Raw genomic sequence first — 24,888 nt, 5'->3', positions numbered from 1 at the left:
TCACCCATGGCTTTCAAACCCAAATCATTCCGTAGGTTGTCGTCGGAAGAAATGAGCACTGCTTCTCCATTCATCTAGAAGCAAAATAAACAATTGAATAATATATGTATGAGATTTGTACCTACACCTTTTTCAAAAACATTGAACAAGGGGTGTCAATAGGCTGAAACTGATTATATGTAGGTAAAAAGATAAACAAACAAAAAAACGATAGCATTATTTAGCAATAAACAAAAATTGAATTTATTTTACCTTATTTATTTTGAAATTGTCTATAATGTACCGTGGCCGACAAGTGCATAAAAAAAATCTTTGTTGCGTAAATTTTAAAAATGCGTAAAAAAAATGTTATATATGTAAAAAAAATCTTACATGCGTAAAAAAAAATGTTATATACGTAGAAAAAATGTAATATGTGTAAAAAATGTTATATACATAAAAATAATCTCATTCCGTAAAAAAATCTTATATCCAGTTTTCGTCTGCCATGATCTTGTTATTAAAATCTCTATAATAATACGGAGAAAGTATGGCATTCCAAAGTCACATTAATACAGTTATCTTAAGATAACAAACGTTATCTTAAGATAACTCTATTAATGTGACTTTGGAATGCGTGCGTATTCACATTAATATCCTGATTGTAATTAACTCGAGTAATCTTAAGATAACATATTAATGTTATATTTATATCTTTACGTTGTAGTTATCTTGAGATTAGAGCTGTTAATAATACAATTTGACGATATTTTTGCTAACTTAAGATAACTCGTGTTATCTAAAGATAGCATTATCTTCGTTTGAAACGCGTTACTCTTCATTTGTCTCCATAGAACGTTGTAAACGCACGTCTTCTTTGTTTCGGAACCAAGCCATAGACCATTGCAACGAGTTCTTATTGGTCTATCAACTTTTGTCAATGTTCTGTACACGTTTAAAAAAAATTAAAACAAGGAGTATGTGTATCAGCGTCTTTTCGCTTAAACAGTTTAGAGTTCTTGTCTTTGCACGGGTCTTGATTCATTATTAAAAAAATAGTCAAGTCCTGGGGACGAGGTTGCAGTACGTCCAGCCGCTTCAGACGTAGCCACTCGCAATTTAAGAAGTGGTTGCGAAGCATTATTTTTACGCATTTAACATTATTTTTACACATTTAACATTATTTTTATGCATTTAACATTATTTTTACACATTTAACATTATTTTTACGTATATAACATTATTTTTATGCATATAACATTATTTTTATGCATTTAACATTATTTTTACACATTTAACATTATTTTTATGCATTTAACATTATTTTTACACATTTAACATTATTTTTACGTATATAACATTATTTTTACACATTTAACATTATTTTTATGCATTTAACATTATTTTTATGCATATAACATTATTTTTACGCATTTAACATTATTTTTACACATTTAACATTATTTTTATGCATTTAACATTATTTTTATGCATATAACATTATTTTTACACATTTAACATTATTTTTATGCATTTAACATTATTTTTATGCATATAACATTATTTTTATGCATTTAACATTATTTTTACACATTTAACATTATTTTTATGCATTTAACATTATTTTTACACATTTAACATTATTTTTACGTATATAACATTATTTTTACACATTTAACATTATTTTTATGCATTTAACATTATTTTTATGCATATAACATTATTTTTACGCCTTTTTTAAATTTATGCAACAAAGATTTTTTTATGCACTTATCGGCCACGGTAATAATGCTTTCATTTATGCCCCGAGAAGCAAGAAATTCACATACCTAAACATTTAAATGTGTGAATCATTAAATTCTGCTATCAAAATATATTAGAATATAATCAGATTATAATTATAAAGAGATAAACCTTACTTTTTCGACTGCTACATCCATATCGCATCTAAACGCATTCAAAACACATGAAATAAATTGTTTGGGTGTTTGAAACAATGATATTTAGTCTTCATGAACATTTACAAACAAAGTATATAAAATTTCTGTCGCATATATGTAAAAATATCTTCTTTGTCATCAGGCTTTCTGCTGTTCCGTATAATCGACGTAACAAAGTGTTTTGTCTGCACTGCGCACTGGAATGTTTTCTACTGCGCAGTAGAAGTATGACTACTGCGCAGTAGAATTGTTTTTACTGCGCAGTAGTGATTTATTTCTGCTGCTCGACAATAGTGGCAAGCATGGGCCACCGTACTAACTACCCAACTTCACGACTTGAAATTTTAGCTATTCGCTAAATGTAAAATCGGATCAGTGAACTAAAATATTTGAACGTGTTAGCTTGTACAAAGGTAATTTTTCAGTAAAAACGGTTAATTATGGTGAATTAAGCAAAAAAATTCACCCTTTTTATCTACGACATAACACAAAAAATGTTTAGTAAGTGTCTTTTTATCCAGGATCCAGAAGAAAAAATGTTACAATGTTTTGCAAACAAGCATCTACCGACAAAAAACAGTTACTCACTTGCGATATGTGTTTTATTGTAGAGACCACTGAATGAAATTATGAAATGAAATTAAATAACAGCCATGTATTAAGAGAATTTTCCTGAATTGAAAAATTCCTTTTTGATTAGAGGGGGAAGGGGCATTAATAGTGCGATTTATAAAACAGGGACATTAAATGAGCGATAAAGGGTTTAAAATATATATTCAGACATGTTTGTTTTGAGTATTTTATAAAAATAATCTGAAACGCCGAGTCAAATGTCAAAATTAAAGTATTGCATGATCAGTAAATTTTTGTCATAAATCGTGTTATTTTTAAAATGAGTATGTCAGAAAAAGTGGTTGGCAAACAAATACTGATTCTGAATGTATGTCAAATAACTTAATGAGTAACAGGGAACTTTTTTAAAATCTTATCATTAGCTGTGAATTAAAAAACTATCTAATTCACCACAACGCTTTCTCGATTTTATTTTGGCTTACGAGTGAAATGCAAAGTTACACCTGTTCTACTTCCTAAGAGTCCCTACTACCCGAAACTTTTTCGGATTTCACCCGAAAATTCCGAAAAACGGATTTTCGTATTTTGATCAAATTTCAAACTTTTGATAACATTACAGAAAACGTGCTGACATAAGCAAAAGATTTTGCTACCATTTTGTGCCTTTCGTGACGTACTATAAGTGTGCAGAGTTTGATTAAATTTGGACAAGCTTATAAAAGTTATTGAGTGGGGGCGGAATTCGCTCTCCCCTTGTTATAATATGTTCGAAAAACCCCGGACCGAATAGGGTTAACTGTCGAGGTATGACATAGCTACATTATTATATAGACTGATCGAGACACGACTAGATGCCTAGCGAGTTTGACTTCTAGACGGTACTAGACACGTTGAATTCTTTGCGTCTAATGATCAAAGTTTACCGCATCGTAAACAAGAGAAAGCATGTTTAAAATGCGTTCTTCTAAGTTATATGTTCTTGGACAATTGAAAACAGTTTCTCAAAAAGTTAGGAGTTATTCTCTGTCCTGTAAAGTGAAGGAATTATCCCAAGAAACTGCCTTTTTCATATCCAAAAAAGTTTATTTTGTCGTTCTCCTTTCTCCTTTTTTCCTTTTTTAGTTTTCGTGTCTCTCTTAAGTAGAAAAAAAAATACATTTTCTAAATCGCATAACCCACTCAGACTCCATTTTCACCAAATTTGTATTCTTGATAAACAACTTTTTTTGCATGTGTCTATCTATTTGCGTCTAGAACATGCTGGACTCAACTAAACGCCATTAGACGCCTAGTGAGCATTAAGCTTCAGGGAAACAAGTAAATTAATAGGGGTTATTATATCGTCCCATTCTCTACGATTATCAATTCTTACGTAACAAAAGTGCTGAGCTATTAATCTGCCAATTTGCTTTCTTTTAGCAAATTATGACGTTTCACGTGAAAGCGTGTTTATATATCATTAGAGCACTCCATCGTTGAAATTTTCGACAAATACCAATCGTTCATTCTGTTTTTATTTTGTAGAAGCACAGTGATAAGTAATTGTCGCGTAAGTAAACGTAAGACTATAATTTTAGGTATGTTTCTTTGTTTTTATTTTCATTTACTGTACAAATAATGAACGAGAAGAGAAAACTTGCGATAACATTTTGTTGTATAAAGAAGAGGCTAATGTTACCTTCAGAAAGCTAAATGAACATTGTCTTTTTTCGGAAAAAAGTTTAACTCCTTCTCGTAAATAGGAACGGAATAATTAAAAAACGTTTTGTTTCGCAACACTTCATAAATTTTTTTCAGTTACTAAGTTGCAGTAATAAAAAACTTTTAATTTAAATAACAAACCAGGTAAATCCACAAATTGTAGATCAAAGCAGCATAAACTTAAAAATAAATTAAAAGTTTACTTGTTCACTCGACTACTTTATCAATTTTATTGTTAATAAAAACAATTTTACCGGGTGTGGCGGTAATTTGACGTTTTTAGCATAAAACAGCGTTGTTTTTAAATGGATGATTAAAATATTATTACCGTGGTGACTTTAGCTCTTTTATTTTGTTTTTTATTTTTGTTTTTTCGAGACAGGAAATGAGAACGAGTTTTGAATAATAGTTTGAGTCACGGTTATCCACATCTGACATTTTTTTAACAATTTTTGTTTCTGTTTTAGTCGAAAAGACGATGGGAAAATTAAAAAAATTTATCGTAAAACTTGATGGAAATAAAGATACATATTTTGCTGGCGAAATGATTAGCGGGCATGTAAAGCTAAAATTAGCATCACCGATTCAAATGGTTAGGTTGATAGTATTTGCCAAAGGTATGTTAATATACACCTCTGTGACCACAATGTCATCTAAAATGCGTCTCGTGTTGTTAGGGCCACCTTTTACACGTTAAAGTATAAGATAAAAAGAAGTCACTCTTATTTATCCTATTTTTGAAGAGGGGTCGTTTAATGTTTGATCGTTTTCTGTTCGTTATGAAGATTTGAAGATCATTGATTTGACCTTCCTCTAAGATTAGACAAATTCTTGCGCCCTTTCCCATATAACCTAGTAGTTTTCAAACAAAACCATTACCTACACATGACACTGCCCAAATCAGGAGAACTCTCGTCTATTAGTACATGCCTGTAGGCTATGTTTTTGCTTTTTTCTGATTTTCGGAACTTGATTACTCACAAATTACTTATAGCATCTACTTTCTCTCATCCAATAATGTAATACAAATACGTTATCTGTCTATTCAATGAATTCTGTTATGGCAATGTATTTCACGCGTATTTAGTACTTTTCAACAGATTTGCTTCTTTATGAGATTCTATTCTCTCTAAATGGAGTACCTTTCTTAGACGAACGACATTCATAAGTAAGCAACCCTTCGGATAACTCCTGATTGTTCGTAAACCAATGCGTAAAGTGCTGCAGACAATTCATCACCAACTGCATCTCCGAAAACAGGAAGATTAACCTTATTGAAGGACTGCTCGAATCTGAAATTTGACCGTGGAAGCCAAAAGTAAATCGATCCAGCGTTCCATCTTCAGTATGCCTCGTTTTGTAACTTCAACAGTCATTGTCTAGAATTCTCAGATTCTGGTTAGCGTAACTCTGTTCTTGCGTAAGGACAAAACGTTAACGTTTTCACTATGCTCATTTCATCAATGACCCAATAAAATCAAAAGCCTCAGTATGTGGAATCGGTTACAATGATGTTCCAAATACAGTTTGTAGCTGCGGACCAATCTTCAATCAATGTTTCTTTCAAAAATATCATAAACAATGCGAGACTCTAGTTGTCTCGGAATTTTCTCAAGAAACTGGTCGGTGGGGAATGTAAAACTTATTCTCAATTACTGCAGCTGCAGAGACCAATTTCCCTTTTTTAGATATTTCTTCATGATCTTGTTGTATTGTTGTAGTAATTCTGGATTCCTCTTTACCTCCGTAGCAAATTAATTATCTACGTCTACCCAGGCACCTATTTTGTTTGTCTCTGTTATTTGGATTTCCAAAAAGACCTGTTTCATACCAGCCCTCAAGTGATTTCTGAAGTTAATTTTTAAATTTAACGTAGACTTCGCTTGATGTAACAATGCTCTCATTTTCTTCTAATCCAAGAACATCTATTGCACATAGACGTTCGTAAACTTTACTAGAACTTCTGTTATCAAGTATAGATTCGTATGATCAAATTCTCTTTCCGACGGTATGATCGTCCACCCCAATTTCGAGTTAGCCTGATTTTTGGTGCGGTTTTACTTTGGTTATCGCATAATCTGAAATATCTATATTCAAGTGAATAATTTATTTTTGCTAGAATTATCTTCCAATTCTCTGCAGATTTTCATTGTCTGGGTTGTGAATTGACAACCACGCCGATTTGTCACTTTTACTCGCTGTTTGTTTCATTTAAACTTCATATTTTAATTTTGAAGGTGTAAGTATGTAACACCATCTCTATCCTTTTTAGTTAAGTGCTCGTAGGTTTTATGTGGAGTCGCTTAATCAAGATAGCGTCGCATAGAAAGTACGTGTCATGTATCCAGTATAACTCAACATTCTACACCATTGACCAGTACTCTGACAGCAGGATAGATGACAGAATATTGTTTCGTTATCAATGACATTTTAATGACATTTTTTAATTATTATTATTATTATTAGTAGTAGTATTATTAGTATTATTGGTATTATTAGTATTATTAGTATTATTAGTATTATTAGTATTATTAGTATTATTAGTATTATTAGTATTATTAGTATTATTAGTATTATTAGTATTATTAGTATTATTAGTATTATTAGTATTAGTATTATTAGTATTATTAGTATTAGTATTATACAGGATATAGATTTTCAATATATATAATATTGCTATTAACAAACGTCCTGTCTTTAAAAATAAAAATTAAAGTATAGTAAGGTAAGAATATATATTATATAAGCAATAAAAATAAAATTAGCTAAAACTGCCAGATTTTGAGAAAGAATAAACAGCAAATGTCTGTTTATGAAACTAACAGGCTAGAAATAAAATTTCACAACTGAAGTAAAGTCTACGCAGGAAAAATAAGCACGTTAAATCAAATAGAACACTCTGTACTATCAAATGGAGTATAAACGAGTTGAGTTGAGTTAATAAATGGTAGGCAGGGACATAATTGCTTGTATATGGACGTTTGCCACTTCATTTGGTTTCTTGTGTTTCTAGCGTTCATAGATTTCGCTCTCCATATTCTCCGGTCGTAGCAGGTAGCCTTTCATTTGACACTTTAACCTTTTTTCCAAAGTGCTTTCAAAGAAATCTAAAACTTCGCAACTTCTGTTATCGTAGACTTCAATTTTCGACACAAATTGTCCCTACAATCTTAGTCAGTGCGGCGGATTAGCTTTAAAAGCACGTCTTCATCATTTCGTATTTGATTCGCATTGCGTGTATGAGTGTTTGAGTGCAGGTAAACCCTGCAGAGCATCCAGATGGAGCGCTTTAGGGCAGGTATACGATGTGTAGGAAATCCAGTGACGCATTCACAGCGTTTGTGGTATAATATATTTTTCAAATATAACCTTTCCGCACCTTTAGCTGAAATAAATTATATCACAGTAAAAGGTGTAGCTGAATGCAGTTAAGTAACTGCATTTAGCATAAGATTTTTTGAAAATCTTTTTGCAGCCAACTGTGTTTGCCTACTTTCACTTAGTCAGATGTAGCTGACAACTCCAGTTGCAGCTGAGTAAAATCAGATCAATAAAGAGAACACCAAAATAAAGGATAGGAAAAAGCGCTTCTATCAAATTGAAAAATAACCTTAAAAGAATGGAAATAAATACAGCTAGTTAGTCAGCTGGGTTTAGGATGCTCCCTTAAAATCTACGTTCGTAGCTAAAATCCTAAAATTATTATGTTTAAGATTTGTACATGGCTAAAAAACGTTAAAATATATAATCTTGGGTTGATTTTTAACAAAATCAAGCATCGTGATTGCTTTAATACGCGTGAGTGGTCAAAACAAAAAAGTTAAAACTATGTCGCATTAGTTATTTGTAACTCGTGAGCTTATTTAATCTGTTATAATAATACAGAGACTGTGTCTGTTTGTAACAGGCAAAGTGGATATCGTCATTTTCCTTTGATATCGCCGAAAAACTTATGTCTAAGTTTTCCAAACCTGGGTCCCAAAATCCGTTTCGGAATGGACCGGTTGATGACGTCATCAAAAAACCTTTTAACCCTGATATCCTTGCAACCATTTGTCAAAAGTGCTAATGTACACGATCCTATACATTTTCTTGATCAGCGTTTCAAGATCTATACGATAAAGGCAACAGGTATACAAATTTCTAAAAAAAATTTTTGGGTTTTGACGGGCCATTGCTGATGTCAGCAAAATTTTCAAAACCTTATATCCCCTTAGGCGTTTGTCGAAAACATATGATCCTCTACAAATTTTTTTTCAGCGTTTTAACCTCTACACATCACAGACAGGCAACGAAATTGCATCAATTTTTTTGTATCTGCACTGCTGACGTCAGCAAAAAACCAAAAAAATTATTTTTTCATTGTCCTGCCTAAGTGGATTTCTCCATGGGCCTCATCGACTAGTGATTAATATTACAGGGCTCATATTCGAAATGGCGTGTTAACCTTATTCATGCCATTTGGGGACTCCTCAATGCTGGGGGATGGCTGATTCGAACCCCTCTGTAAGTTCTTAATTTGTTGTTCAATTAACATAAACCAACAACGTCAAAAAAAATCGTTATCAAATTTGCTGAATTTAGCTTGAGATTAACAAAATATTTGCAAAATTGCTTTGTATCTAGTTATATTAATCATATATATATATATATATATATATATATATATATATATATATATATATATATATATATATATATATATATATATATATATATATATATATATATATATATATATATATATATATATATATATATATATATATATATATATATATATATATATATATATATATATATATATATATATATATATATATATATATATATATATATATATATATATATATATATATATATATATATATATATATAAATGTAATACAAAACTGTTAGTCAAAGGTTAATTTTGATGCGGAAGCAAAGTCAACACGAGGGACTATTTGGCTGTTTTGTAATTAATGCCTCAAAAAAGATCTATCATTGTTGTTTCCTCAACTGGCTTTATATGCAAGAATATAGTATCATTCTGTGCAGAATTTAAAAGAAAATAGCTAGCTAGCCAGATCAAAAAAGTCCAAAGATTCTTTTACCCAAAAAATTGATTTAAAAGCAATGGAAGTGTTTATATAGAGTAAATTATTTTCTGTCGTTTTCAGTTTTATTCAGATTTAAGATGCTGTTTGGTCTTCTCATTGCTCGTTAAACTTCTCCTTGTCATAAGCTCGACTGTCGTGGAAGTTACTAAATTCAAAAGCCAACAGATTGTTTTGTAGTCCCTTTAAAATAATGCTATTTTAACCCCTCTGGTTTCTAAAACATTGCAGGAAGAACACACGAGTATTACAAATATACAGCTCTTATTAATGTAGAGACAGGTGCACTTATTAATTGTATGCTTTGCTATAGAATGTGTATCATCACATTTTTAGGAAAAAGGGGCACCGCCCTCCCCATTCTGTATAAATTAACATTTGCAACTAGGTTTTGCGCCTTTCTAACTATGCAGCATTAAGATTATTGTTGTTGCATTGTTTAGGAAAGGCTCGATGTACGAGTGGAGACACATGCAAAGATCAAGTATACAACAACGAGATTACTTTATTTGGAAATCCGAGAAGTCGTGGGAATAGTAATGTGGAGCATCCTGCTGGAAAGTACAAGTACGCATTCAGTTCTCAACTCCCAGAACAACTGCCATCATCAGTGATTGAAAAAAATGGTGACATTAAATATAATATAACAGGTACTATGTTTGTTAACAGCAATTTTTCAGCTAACTTCATTGTCAGCTAACTTTATTTATGAGATTTTTGTGAGTTTTATTTCGCGCATTTTATAATGCACACTAAAATTTCGCATATATTTATATATCTCTTAAATTTTTTATTTTCATCTTCTTTTCTATTTACATAAGGTAAGAACATCTAATGCAAGAAGAATCAGAGAGGCTCAACTTCCAAAATTTAAGAAAGGTCTAAGAATAATGCTATTATGCAATTAAACATTTCAAAGTTTTTGTGCTTAAAATTTATCAAACTGGTGGCTTCGTGGTAGAGCGTTCGCCTCCAGTGCGGAAGGACTTAGGTTCGAACCCTGGCCGACTTATACCAGCGACTATGAAAGTGAAAAAACGCCTTCTGTAGCTCAAGTCGGAGCTTTGAATGCACCTAGAACCTGGTTCGCAGGACCCTCATTAATAACAGTACCATTAGGAACTAAAGAGGCTATCTTTGGTGAATAATAGTAATAATAATAATTTTAAAAATAATTTAAATGATCTAAAATAACTTAAATCCTTGATTAAAAGGGCTTCAAAATAGGTCGTTGATTTTTGACTTTAGTGACCTACACTTGTTTTTAACAATCTCAACTTTAAACAATCGCCCCCAAAATTGTCCAAATTACTAAACAATTTGTTTGCGGCGAATAAGTGATAAATAATAGTTTAATGAAATAAATACTTTGACAATAAACAATTTGCCTGATTAGCTTCCTAAGTAGCTAAACAATGTTTGGGACGAAGTGCAAGAAATAAAAAAAAAGAAAGTGTCCACGAAAATCGGCCTCGTCGATAAATTCCAAGCACGCAGCAAGTCCATGTTTTTCCATGCGTGTCGAGTTCCCTGCTAAACGAACGTGTGAAATGAAAAAGTTCACCACTTCATTTGTCATGAGGCTGTATGTACCTTATTTCGCACTAAATCCAGGTGAGTCACAGCGACCATCCAATTAAATCGACACTCTCAAGTGTAACGAGTCTAACAAGTGTGGCTTCCTGATAATGCGTAATAATACTATTAATTGCTGGGAATAAAAATCTTCGCTGAAGTTCATGGAACTGCAACCTACTTATAAAGTTAACATTGGCAGTTTCAAATGCTTCTTCCACACCTTGAAATGTTAACCCGTTGAACAATATTCCAGCAGACAACCTTATCGTTCCTTCCGCAATTCGATTTAAGTAAAGTTGTGATCTCCAAGTCACTTCATGATTACCGGCGCAACCCAATTTGACAATAAGCATACTACCCTTAGTTATATGTTTTTTGATAGTAGCTTTCTCAAACAATGTTAATGGTGCAATCGACTGCGTACCTTTCCTAATAACATCGACTATCAGCCGTCATCTACAATCTAAAGTTATGGACGCATTAAGAAAGTACCCAGACTAAATTTTCCATTTATTATAAACAAATATTTTTTCCAACACCAAAATTCGTAAGTCTGATCATATAATTTCCCTATTTTTTGGAAGAGCACATAAAACAGACATTTGAGGCTGAAAAAGTGTGAAAAAATAAGAACAACCAGACTGAGCTAAAATGTAGACGTTCATAATGTTTAACCATGAGTCGTAAAAGTTTCTTAATTTTTTGAGGTTCTACATGTAGATTTCTTGTAAACAAGTTTCTTATTAAAAAAAGTGAATGTAGTTTGGTTGTTGGTGTTTGATGGTCATTCAGGTGGTTGTGAAGAATTTATTGTCATTTAGTTTTTTAATTGTTTGTGGGCTAGATAGGCTGTTGGTTAAGCTTTTTTCTCGTTTAATAAAGCGTGTCATCGCAAATTCTAAGTAACGTGTTGTATACCATTTATTTAAACACGCGTTAAAAAAAATGATAACATGTTTTGCTCTCCCTTAGATTTCTAATCATGTCAAACCATCTTCTTTACTATTTAAATAAGTAAGTAACACCAAAAGTCTGTATTATTGTGTTACCTTGCTTTTCCGTTAAATTTTGTGATTCTTGAATGATGATGAATGAATTTTTAATTTTAATTAGAAGAACAACAATTTTTTGAAACCCGCTTAGACGTCCTACACACGCCGCATTGGCATATTATTTAAGATTCAAGGTAATTTAAATTTACGCAATTTTTTCTGAAGGACCAAACTGGTTAACCTTATTCAGGACGGGGCAGGGACAGAACGCCCTACCTGGCACACTTTCAGTAATAACCTTAGAACGGTTGCCAAATGCCCCTGAAACTTTTGTTAGCTGATTTTAATATGAAACAAGAAGCCCGGCGGCTTGAAGATTTCCGTCAATAGCCTGAAAGATATTGAAATTTGAAGTGGACCTTGAAAACGGAGAATTATGGGGTAAACAAATCACTGAGTATACCAATTCTCAATTACTATTGTAACTAACCTGCAATGTTAAAATACAATCTAACAAATAAAAAATAAAATAAAATTTTTACATAGCTATATGAAGTATTCTAAAATAACAGTTAAAACTTTAACTGGATATTTTTAAAACTGATCAGGAAATTCTGGAAATTTCAATACAAATCTTGTTATGTATAAACTTGACGATTCGAATATAATAACTTTGGAACGAGCTCCATTTGAATGAAGGAAGTAGTTCATTGTTAATTAATTCAGCAATAAATACATATTAGCATTTAAATATTTTAGTATTTAGGCCTTCAGAATTTACTCTCCTGTTGAAGATTTATTTAAATGCTGATGGTGCATGGTTTGATAACAGCTGATCTGAAAAAGAAAGTACGTTTTAAAAATGAGAAACAAGAATACAATTTTGCCATGAACTGAAATGTCATTAGGTTGTTTAATTATTGCCTCTTTAACCTCTCTTTGCCTCTTTGATTTGAAAAGGAAATTTATTAAAAAGATACAAATCAATGCCATGTGATGCACAAGGTATATTTTATATATATAAATATATGTATATAAATTTAATCAAGCTGGTTTTTGATATTTATGTTAAACAAGTAACATATTAAGCAGCGATCCATGATTTTGAAACCTGTGGACAATACAGGATTTATTTTGTTGAAATCAATTTATTGAATTCAACAAAATTTAATTGAATTTATTGAATTTTTTGATTCGAATTCTCAAATTTGAATTTCTTTTCGGAGAGTCTGATTAGTTGCATTTTTCTGGAAATACTTCTGAAATTTTTTTTGAATACTTCTGAAATTTTTTTTAAATTCAACAAGTTGAAACAAAAAAGGGTAAACACACAATAAACTTGCGGATTTGATAAATCGATGGTCCTTTTCGTGAGATTTTTAAAAATCAAGTCTTTTCTAAGAAATCTTAGAAAAATATTTTGTGATACTTTGAGTGAGTTCAAGAAAGATTTTCAAGAAAATTAGGCACTCAAGGAGAACTGAATATTAGCCAGTAACAGAATAATTAGCCGTTTTCAATGGCACCGTAGCTTAGTGGTTCTAACTCTGGCACTTTGTGCGGGAGAATGGGGTTCGATTCCCCTTGACAGCAATTCAATATGGGCGAGTGAATGCTACGATAGCCCTACGTTAACCACCCATGTGAGGGAAATAAGGGAGATGGCACACTGTGTGGGCTGTTGAATGTTGCAGGGAGTTGTCTGGCAGAGCGCAGACCCTAATTGAGTCTGCGTAGCTCAAAATGAGCATTAAATACTCTAGGACTCTTCAACAGTTAGCTGTAAAGAACACGAGGAAGCTTTTAACGGCTAATTATACTATGCGTGGCGTCTAATCCTGTATCAGCTAAATATATATATATATTGTTACAGGTTAATCATCAGTTCACCCTGACTGTTCGGTGCAGCAACAATAAACTTTTGTCATGTTTCTAGAACTTTTCTGCAAAACATATAAAAAAAATCCTGTGCGAATATACCTTTTTATCTGACAGAAGTAGCCCCACAAAGTAATGCTTGGAAGTTTTTCTTAGCCCCCCTTTTCCCCATAAGAACAGGAGTCGGGTGAGTCGGGTTTCCAGTAATGGAAAAATTACGCAAAGCAGGACAAAGGCTTTTTGTTGCTGGCTCTTTAAGAAAATAGGAACTCTAATCAAAGCACTATTTTGTGTAGCTAGCTAGCTATCTGGCTCTATACGATGTTATTATACAATAGTGAGTATATAAGTAATTTCACGACTATTAAAAGGGGTATGTCAGCACCGAAAATTGAGATAGCTAGCTAGCCAGCACACCTTTCTCACTTAATATAAAATAATTCTTACCTGATAAAATACACGATTTTAAAAAATGTGCTTAGCTCCCCAGCTACGACCAAACCATCAGAGACCAGCAAGTGGCAACGGGGTGACCAACAAAATGTAAGCACTTTTAGTCATGGCCGTACACAAAATGTTCTTGCCACACGAAGAGTACACAATCTCTGTTCAGATTGGTCATTAAATTGACATAGATTAAAATAAAGCATCTTCATTGGCTTTCGAAAATATGAAAATTTTTCAAGGTTTTAGCCTGGACACAAACTTAGCAGCGTCCAGGCTCTGTGCTGTCTCTAGATGTATATCTATATATCTATCTTCCATCAGGCGATTTTAAAGATTCCGCCCCGCGTAGCGGCGACAGAAATCAAAGAAAAATGTTGTTTGGAAAAAATTTCAAACATGTTTTTTGAATATCGATATATATTATTGCTTTTTTTCTTGAAGTTTTATATCTGTGGTTTGCAGGTGGTGATAAATAGTTGAAATAGTTTTCAGCCTTTGCTTTAACCACTGATTCACGTTCGGGGCATTAATATTTTCTTGGAGTAGTTACGCCCATTTACGCTTCACAATTTTTCGAATTTTTATTTTTTTAATTTTTGTTTTTTGCCTTTTCTTTTTTGTTTATCGCCCTATGAAATTGATAAAAAGCTATCTTTCTTATCAAAAAAGCACCAATAAAGGCGTATATATGAATTTTAATTGGCGCCTTAATAAGTTGCTAGCAACCTCGTTCCCCGGGCATTTTGCCTTGGTGATATTAGGTTAATAGCGGCGAAAAGGCCCTGGAACAGGCTGGTCATATGATGGCTTATAATTTATGATAATGATACCCAAAAAATAATTTATAAACAGTTTTTGCCCTGTAAAAACAATTTCTGCCCCGCGCAGGAGTTTTTATATAAACAAGAATAAAGCAAATATGCCAGTCGATTTATTTTTGTGGAGTGGTTAAAAAGACTAGCTAAAGTTTTCCATCAACTTAAGGGAGGCTCGTTTGAGAAATATGTTGAAAAAGATATGCCTTTCTGCATGATATATAGCAAGTTTATTTCGATAATTAAATTGATATATGTGAGGTTTTTGTTTTCCCCTGCAGAAGTGGTAGTTAGCGTGTACCGTCCAAATTACGTGAACATCTTAATTAATAGCTAGTAGCCATATATATATCGATGTTGTTAAATCCATTATCCTACTTGGGTACAAAACTAAATGTTGTTAGTCAATGTTTGAGTCTATTTTTATAAATATATTGGTGAGAAACTGGCTGTGTTTTCTTTAAATCTTATGCAGGCAAATTAGCTAAATTATCTGTCACATTTTGTTAACTAAAAACCATGCAGCTGAATTTCATTGTTACGTGTGTTGATTATAATCCCCAACCCTCTTGCACAAATCGTCAGGCAAAATAATGCAGGCGGTAAGCCGTGAAGCAGTCAATTTTAAACTTTATTTTCAGGTGGAGGCATATTTTGAACTTGAAATTAAAATATATAACTTGCATGTAGTTTAGATTTAGAACTCATATTAGTGAAAATTTGCTAGTAGCTACAGTACACAAGTTTTTAACCATAATTTGACTTTTTTCGAGGTCTGCATTTTTTTGGCTGTCGATTTTGTTGATATTTTCCGGGAATGTGCAAGAATCTTGTAGAAACGTAAACATAGAAACTCGTGTTGGTAGCTAAATACGATGAGCTTATTTGACGTACTCTAACCAGGCGCATGGAATGTGCATTAATTGAGGCACTAAAATGTAAACTCTATTGCGCTTTTTTGGCATTGCCTTTAAATGAAGAAAGCTCTCATAAATTTGTCATATCACAAATTTTATTCCTTTATTTATTTATTATTTATCATGAATATTTACACAAGATGTACACTTCACTAATAAATTACTGCTATTATTGCGTGTCCTGTATGGGTAATGTATAGGTAAGTCTTTTGAGCAAATTTTAACCAAATTTCACAATTAATGAGTACTGGAAATGACACAAAAAGAAGGAATTATAGTGTACATATATTCAATCAAGATCTAAAAAAGGGTCATCAGGATTCAACTTATAGATAGAACCTCAGCCAAATGTGAAAATAACGAAAATAACAAGTTCAAAAAATACAGTTTTTAACGATTTTCTAATTACCCTATATATAATTTCTATGCACTGGTCCTTTTTTAAAAAAATTAGAAAAAACAAAATTTTCGGACAAAAAACTTTCGGCAGACAAAAATTTCGGACGAAAAATTTCTAAAGTTTTACCGTCAGAAATCTTTTCTAATCTAGACATAAAGAATGATGTTGTTATAGCTATACTTTTATATAGATTTCTATATAGATATAGATTTCAGAATTGAGCAATTTAAGTAAAGCTGTCTCAGGATGTCACGTTAGCTAGGTACCTATATAGTACACAGCGCAGCTAGCTAGCTACAGCTCATAAATTTTAAGAGAAACAAATATATTGTTTAATATAGGCCTTTTGCCCATATTAAACAAGACGTATGATATACGTAAACAACCTCGCGAATAAAGTTTACAAGAAGCTGTCTATTAAATTGTTAAGTTACGAAGTTAGACACGACATTTTGCTATTCAGATAGGCAATAATATTTGTTACGCACTACGCAATTATTTTTCAAAATTGATTTGTGAGATCTTTTTGAATGGAAAATTCCTCGAAAAAGTCAATTTTCGATGGGTCAGTCTGGGGTAAACTAACTGACAGAAAGAAGAAAAACCACAAGCCCCACCTAAAATTTGCGAAATTCAGTAATTCAGTACCCCCCCCCCCCCCAAAAAAAAAAAAAAAACAAAAAAAAAAACAAACAAAAAAAAAAAAAAAAAGAAAACAAAAAAAAACGGGGGATAAGAAAGTCACTCAGTGAGAAAAAGCAAAATAAAAAAAATAATGTATGAGTAAATCTAATTCTTCGAAAAAAGAAATAGCTGCAGTTAAAAAAAATTATTACCAGAAACGGCAACCTCCTGTGCACTTTTGGCGCGGAGACAATTAACAACAAACGGAATCGGGAAATTTACGTTCTTTCGGAGTGTTTCCGAAACCATATTTTTCTACGCTGGCGTGTCATTAGCGTAGCAAAAAGAATTTCGTTCTTGTTTTTATTTATATATGGTGGAGCGTCTTCGTTTTCCTCTTAAGTATTGTTGTGGAAATTTTATTTTTCGCAGACTACTTTCCAGGCCAAATGCCTGGAAAGTAGTCTGCGTCTATATATATCTATATATCTCTATATATCTATATAAGTCTATATAAGTCTAAATAAGTCTATATATATAAATGTTGTCGTATGAAAAATCATTAAAAAAAATCAAAGTTAAGGAGTAACCCTGAATTCTATCTGTTAATAATTCTGAACGCGTGCACGCATATTCAGCATAAAGAAAAAGTTTTCATAACACCTACGAAAATCTTTAAAAACAAATATCTCGTTAGTAAATTTTTGCATACATGCCTTTACGTTTGAGGTCTCTTTTTCCGAAAGCTTCCTATTGGCTCATTGAAATTTTCGGTAATGGAAAGCTGAATAAATTATGCACAAAAGGTTCCCGGATTTTTTTTGTATAAGTTACTGATTAGCGAATTATGACGATAGAAGGAAAATAATATGCATTTTTTTTGAATGATTATATATAATTACAAATAATTTCATAACGACGTTGTTACCAAAAAAAGGGGAACCTTTTTGAATTTAATTTATGCTGAATGTAATAATGCAAAAACGAGAAGTCTGCGACCACGCATTTGGAAAAAGAAGTCATTTTAAAAAATACGGTGAAAAAAAAATGGTGTGTGTTTAATTCATTATATTTTCTTTTTGGAAAATTAACATCTCACGAAAATAACACCATCAAAAAAGTCTTTCATCAAACATTCAGAAACAATAAATTATTGATAAATTATAAGGGTTTTTCTGAGACTACTCATCAAGTGAGTTTTTTCCTTTACAGTAACCTTAATGCGTACATATAACTGGGCATTTTGTATTACATGACCAGCCTGTCCCAAGGTCATTGTTGGCCACTCCGTAATATAATAACGGATTAGGGGCCACAAGACTCTGGCGACGAGGTAAATTGCTAGTTTAAAGCTGAATTGTTAGAAAATCTTTTAAAACATCAAAGTTAAATAGATCTTCTAATAAAAATGCTGACGCCAGGACAATTATTCCTGGCAGTCATCATTCGAGGCATTTTTAATTGACACAGACAACATTTATGTTAAGTTTATCATCAGACTGATGGAGGTTGTTGTTAAAATGTCTTCTTAAATGCCAAAGAGAGCCGCGGAGAAATGCCCACTAGCAGATTTACCTCCCTTTAAAGATTATATTGTTACTTATTTCCTCTTCAGCGCAGATAGTGCTAAAAGGATTGAAAATTTTGACACCTAAAGAAATGACAGTGACGAAACCAATTTTTATCAAGGAAGTAATTGATGCCAATGCGGTTAACAGCACCGTTCCACTTCAGCAAGGACTTTGGAAAATGGGAGGTTTCTTCGCTAAAAAAAGTGGGCGCAAAGAAGGTATGTCAGCTTAGAGTGGTTTAAGATTTTTATTCAAACTGCAGTTCGTCAACAATATTTCACTTTTGTACCCAGTACGAAGGGTGCGAGTGAAAAAACGAAACAAGAGTAATGATATCTTCATCTCTGTTCCCGTTCGTTTTTAGCACTCCTCCTGACGATCACTCCTCCTGACGATACACAGGAAAGTCTACTGTCCCGGGGAAAATATCCAAATAACTATAAAATACAGAGATGTCGTGGCGAGAGAAATGGGTAATATCAAAACCAGAATGATTAAATATGTTTTGTTTAATCCGAAAGTAAACGGAAGAAGACATTCAACCAAAACTTTAATCACTGTTGTTAATGGTAAGTCTGATTTTGAAATAACAACGAGCGATTGAATAAATGTACGAATGATTGTGGATCATGTTTTTATATTGAATAAATGTACGAATGATTGTGGATAAATACATGTTTTTACATTACAGACGAAAAACGACTGACGGGCCGGGTCTATCAAAAAATTGTATTGATACCTGTTCCTGAAAAAACGCAAGCAACAAATTTGTTGACAAAAGCTTTAAAACTTAATTACTCAATTCATCTGAAAATTGACGGATATCCAGAAGCTAAATTTCCAATTACTATCGGAACAATACCATTGAAAACACCCAGCGCACCTGAAGAAGACAGACAGGAAGGGATAGGAGGTAAATCGTAATACTTTTCCACAAGAATACTCGATAAGCTCTTTTTAGATAGGTGCATTACAAGTTTATGATGGACCTGCAATAAAACTCGGTTAAGCTGCATTCACATCTATGTATTTTTCACATAGGGGTCGAATGTTCATAGATGTGAATGTGGTTTTAAATTTCACTTGAGATCGGTTAAATTTCCAGGAAAAAATAATTTGGCTAAAAGTTTAATCGGGTAAGAATATACGTCCGATAAAAATACTTTTCGGACTTTTATTTCGTTGGTTAAAATTTTTCGTTACCTGCCCAAAATTTTGCGAGTAAAGGGAAATAACGATTTTCACGAAAGAAGGTCTAAATCGCGAAATTTTTCTTTCCGTGGGTTCTTTTTCAATAAAGCAAGGATGATTCTTCCTAGAATAAGGTGATTTTTTTTGCTATGCTGCATAGTTATGATATTTACTGAGTTTTTATATTTATCTATTAGACACCATCATGTCCAAATGTTTAGGTCCTCAGAACCTTATCACTCAACTTGAATCTCACGACACAGCTTTATTTCATCAAGGGAAAATCATTTTGTAAATTTTGAACACAAAACTATTTTGTGGCATCAACGATGTAAATTGTAAAAAATAATAGATTTTTAAATCCTAAAATCAACTAAGTAAAAAAAATAACTACCATAAACTATGTGACGTAACTAAATATCTATATCTTCCTGGCAACATTTTTAGATAATTTTCATGGTTATATGGGATAAAAATAGATTTCGAATTTCAGAAGGACTTACCGGTAAACATCATTTATATTCAACAAAAAGTGTGTAATCATTGACAACGAGATTTTTATTGTTTTTAGTCGCTCGTTTTGGAAAACAAGTCGGTGGTCCGTGTACAAATCCACGAGTTCGCCCGTCCTTTATTTACACTAATTCGTGTGTCTTGCTACATACCATTTTGGGTGACAGACCATACGGGTAAAATTCAAGGGGTCGTATGTCTTTAAATTACACGACACGACACTTTTCTTGGTGACAAACAGACAAAATATGACTATTATTATAGAGACTAGTCGTCAACCCGTGGAAAAATCCACGCGTCGCCCGTCTTTTATATATCGCATTTCGTGTTTCTGTAACAGACCGACAAACAGACAGACGATGGCTATAGGGATTAGATTATAAGATAACTAGTGGTTAACGCGTGGAGCAATTCAAGGGATAGCTCGTCTTTTAATTACACGCTATCTCGTGTGCCCGTTGTACAACACTTCTCTTGCGGACAGACAGACAAAATATAGAGACTAGTCGTCAACCCGAGGAAACATCAACGGGGTCTCCCGTCCTTTATATATATCGCATTTCGTGTTTCCGTAACAGACAGACGACAAACCTCGAACCCAGGGCCTGTAGCGTTTTTTGATATGAAGATGAAACGCGTACGATGCCCTGGTACAACAAACTTGATCAACCAATGAGATTGCGTGTACGGCTTTCTAAGTTATGTTAAAAAGATAATTAATGCAGAAGTTTTTTTTGCAAGCACCGCAATTTTTTATCAACAATAAATATGGCGATGAGAATTACGAAGATTTTGGTTACTTGTTTACGTAGAAAATATTTATAATCACGTTATCATTGACTTCCTTGCATCGTTTACAAGTTTATAAAATTTATCAAAAGTTTTAAACATTACTTTTGTTTCCTCACTGATGGTGAAAAAGGCAGCTGACAACTAAAATGGAAAAGTGCGACGAACATTCTGTCCTGCGAAAGAAAGTAACAGGTACTCTCAACTTTTGTTGGGACACAATACTTAATCTTAAAAAAACTAAAAAATTTATTTTTGTTTCATATGCTAAAAAGTAAAGAAACTTCGTAGGGGCGGATCCAACATTTTTAACATGTTAGTCACATTTTTTGCGAAGCAAAAAAAGCGCAGCAATTTGCTGCGCCCAAAACAGCTGGGGTTATGGGCTTTCGCTATTTTAAGCCTCTACGCATTAAAAACGACCTAAATAATGTCCAAATTATTAGCTTTGTTAGAGACGTTTTTTGCTCTAAAGTTTTGAATGGACAAGAAAATAACAAACCATCTTTTAAAGGGCTTCAAAAAAGTGTATGAAAATTAAAAACAACAGTTTAAATTCAAATATTTTAAGACTGTTTCGCTTAATATCAGGGCTCGTCAGCATGTCTAGGAAATGGCTAATAGCGTAATGTTAGCTATTCCAGACATGCACAGTCTGCTATATGCTAAAGTAGGCTTAACTAGGGGATACTGAATTGTTTTAACCAGAATTACAAAAATGGTTGGCTTTAATATTATCATCACATCCTTCATGAACACCTTGCAGACAAAACAGAATATGAGCTTGAGCATAAGTATTTTTAGCATTTAATGATGTAAATACAGGTTCAACTTTGCACTTTGCACCACAGTTAAGAAAATAATAAATTTGGTTTTTGATTTTTGATGTATCTGTACAGTCTGGAGGCACAGCATAATTTTTCTTACCACTGGTTGGCGAAAGGTGGCAAAAATTTTCTGTTCGCAACTAGTCTATCAAAACAAACTAAACCAAGCCTGATAGTACAAGTAAAAACAGCTTCATTCCCCACAAATTCTATTGTGTTACACAAGTTTAATTGTACAAAACGTGATCATCATATGTAAAATGGAATACATAGATGACTTACCTTAATGTTCTTCTTAGCAAGAAAGTAAAACAGAATTCTTACTATATATATATACCTCAGGGTGAAGGAAAAACCCTAATGATGGAATGTTGCAGCACGTCAACCAGTGTATTGTCACCAACATGTATCTATGACATGTAGCTGTACAAACAAATCTCCAGTGACTTTAAGAGCTAAAAATAATTATCCCAGGAAATAAGTAAATTGTCGAAACTAACTTTTGTATTATACAACATGTATGTTGGATGTAGCACTACAGAATAAAACATATATGCACCCTTTTGGTTGGTCACTGCCTATTCTGCAAAATGCGTTTGCTATATATATATATATATATATATATATATATATATATATATATATATATATATATATATATATATATATATATATATATATATATATATATATATATATATATATATATATATATATATATATATATATATATATATATATATATATATATATATATATATATATATATATATATATATATATATATATATATATATATATATATATATATATATATATATATATATATATATATATATATATATATATATATATATATATATATATATATATATATATATATATATATATATATATATATATATATATATATATATATATATATATATATATATATATATATATATATATATATATATATATATATATATATATATATATATATATATATATATATATATATATATATATATATATATATATGTTTTATTCTAGTCAATGTTTTTCCCGTTATCTGGTTGTTATAGATATTCTTAATTATAAGTAAGTATAAGTATTGGTCATACATGGTCAAGTAATGGTCATATGACCATCCAATACAAATGATGACAACACATCTTCCATTTTATTGTTAAGACAAAGATCCTTAAACAACATCTGTTTCAGCATTCTTCTCAAAGATTACACCACGTAAAATGTATTAAGTCATTCCTACATCTTCAAGAAATATTACTTGATCTTTAATAATTGCATTTGGTGGCTAGCTAGCTAACAGTTGAAAAAATTAAAGATTTTCCATATGCTTTTGATTAAACTCCAATCACGTCCTTGTCCTCAAACTATTGACATTTGAATTGTTATGGTCAGGAACATTTCGGCCCTCTAAAGATCTCTGAATTTTCTCCAACATTGCTCATACTCTCATCTGTTATTTTTGCAGCAGGTGTAAATTATTCTACAATATTTATAAGTGCTGTAGTTTTTACTACATGTATGATACACCACAAAATGACTAGAAAGTCACAAGGGTTGTATCTAGTCTGGAATAGTACGGTGTATAGCTAGGTGCCTCAAGCTACAAAAACCCAGCAAAACACTTTACAAATTCACGCCACCAAAACGCCATCTTTGACCGAAACGTCACGCATACATTACCTTTCTCTGCATGCTTAAATTTGGGCGAATTTCAAGTCTGTTGTACCAGGGCCTCGTACGCGTTTCATCTTCATATCAAAAACGCTACAGGCCCTGGGTTCGGCTATTATTATACAGATGCTGAACTGTAAACGATATTCAACACTCAATAAAGTAAAACAATACTATTTCATAGCAGACTGATCGAGTTTTAATTACAACTTCAAAACTATTTTTTACGTAAACTTTATAAAAATATCGCTAAACCATGTTCAAAGGACATTATTTCACTTGTCATGCTAGCTATACACGGAACACTGATTAAGTATTTGTAAAAATTGAATAAGAAGTTCTTTCACCAAGCAGACCATATTAAAAAAATAAACTCTGACACCACGAACTATCAATCAGCAGCGGCGCCGCATCCTTCTTTAATGTTTATGGTCAAACTCCCATGTGAAAACAAATGATTTTGCATTAAGGTAGGGCATCAAAATAATATACTAATTTGCTTTTAGTATATAACGAATCAAACCTTCCTGAGTACGCATTGCAAACGTATCTCGAACCAACTGCGCCATCGTACAGTGAATTCGATGAAGAGAATATGGAATGGAATCAAAACCTTAATTATCCTGGAGAATACATACCAGAAAATGAATTCGATTTGCCACCTTCTTATGACGAAGTTGTAGAGGAAATTGGAGAAGATTACTTTATAGTGACAGACTGAGCAAACCAGAGGTGCACAGGACCATTTTTTTTAATCAATCAAGACTAAAAGGTTCATAACCCTTATCTTGGAGGAAAGAATACGGAAGGAGAAACAACTTCATTTCTGTACGCTTTAAATGTATTGAATTTTCTATTGTTTTTAATTTCAAAAGAATCAGTGCGTGAGGTGCTCGACCGAGTCTTTTTCGCAAAAAAATGATCAAATTCCATATTCTCCTTTAATAGAGGCTAATTTTTTTCTATTGAAATCTGACTGTAACACGCTGCAGGCACAAGATTATTGTATGGAAAGTGTGCCTAATATAAGTCGGTAAACATTGCTGTTAAAAACTTCAACATTACGTTTGGAAATAAGCGTTTAACCATGATATTAACCTATTTTTGCAGGCTTGAGTATACCACTTTGATCATGAAAAACAATATAGATAGATATGCGCCGGACGTGTGCCGACAAAATGTGTGCTGGATTAATGTTTATTCTAACTAAAGAAATAACTTCTTATAACAGAACGTTGTTTTAAAACGAGATATAAACTTTTTCTTTTTGTTTACAAAAGTGTCGAGCATGTGCTTCTTCTCTAATTATGTTAACATAAAAACAAAAGAAATTTTACCGATTTCAATATGGCTTCTTGTTTTGATAAT

The 24,888-nt window shown here is 32.2% G+C and overlaps 1 protein-coding gene across 1 annotated transcript; it reads left to right on the top strand.

Annotated features, from left to right (window-relative positions):
- Positions 1-1,975: 1,975 nt before the first annotated feature.
- On the top strand, positions 1,976-24,417 carry LOC130642281 (arrestin domain-containing protein 3-like). Its single transcript, XM_057449369.1, has 11 exons — positions 1,976-2,010; positions 2,062-2,144; positions 2,322-2,332; positions 2,441-2,498; positions 3,956-4,069; positions 4,661-4,810; positions 9,736-9,942; positions 18,559-18,732; positions 18,895-19,083; positions 19,206-19,427; positions 24,027-24,417. The coding sequence occupies exons 1-11, from the start codon at positions 1,976-1,978 to the stop codon at positions 24,239-24,241; spliced, it is 1,458 nt and encodes a 485-aa protein (XP_057305352.1). The 3' UTR covers positions 24,242-24,417.
- The last annotated feature ends 471 nt before the right edge of the window (positions 24,418-24,888 follow it).

The sequence above is a fragment of the Hydractinia symbiolongicarpus genome, chromosome 4 (genome assembly GCF_029227915.1).
Source record: "Hydractinia symbiolongicarpus strain clone_291-10 chromosome 4, HSymV2.1, whole genome shotgun sequence".
In the NCBI taxonomy this organism is placed as follows: domain Eukaryota; kingdom Metazoa; phylum Cnidaria; class Hydrozoa; order Anthoathecata; family Hydractiniidae; genus Hydractinia; species Hydractinia symbiolongicarpus.
Note: the sequence above shows the minus strand (reverse complement) of the source record. Positions and strands in the feature narration are given on the sequence as shown.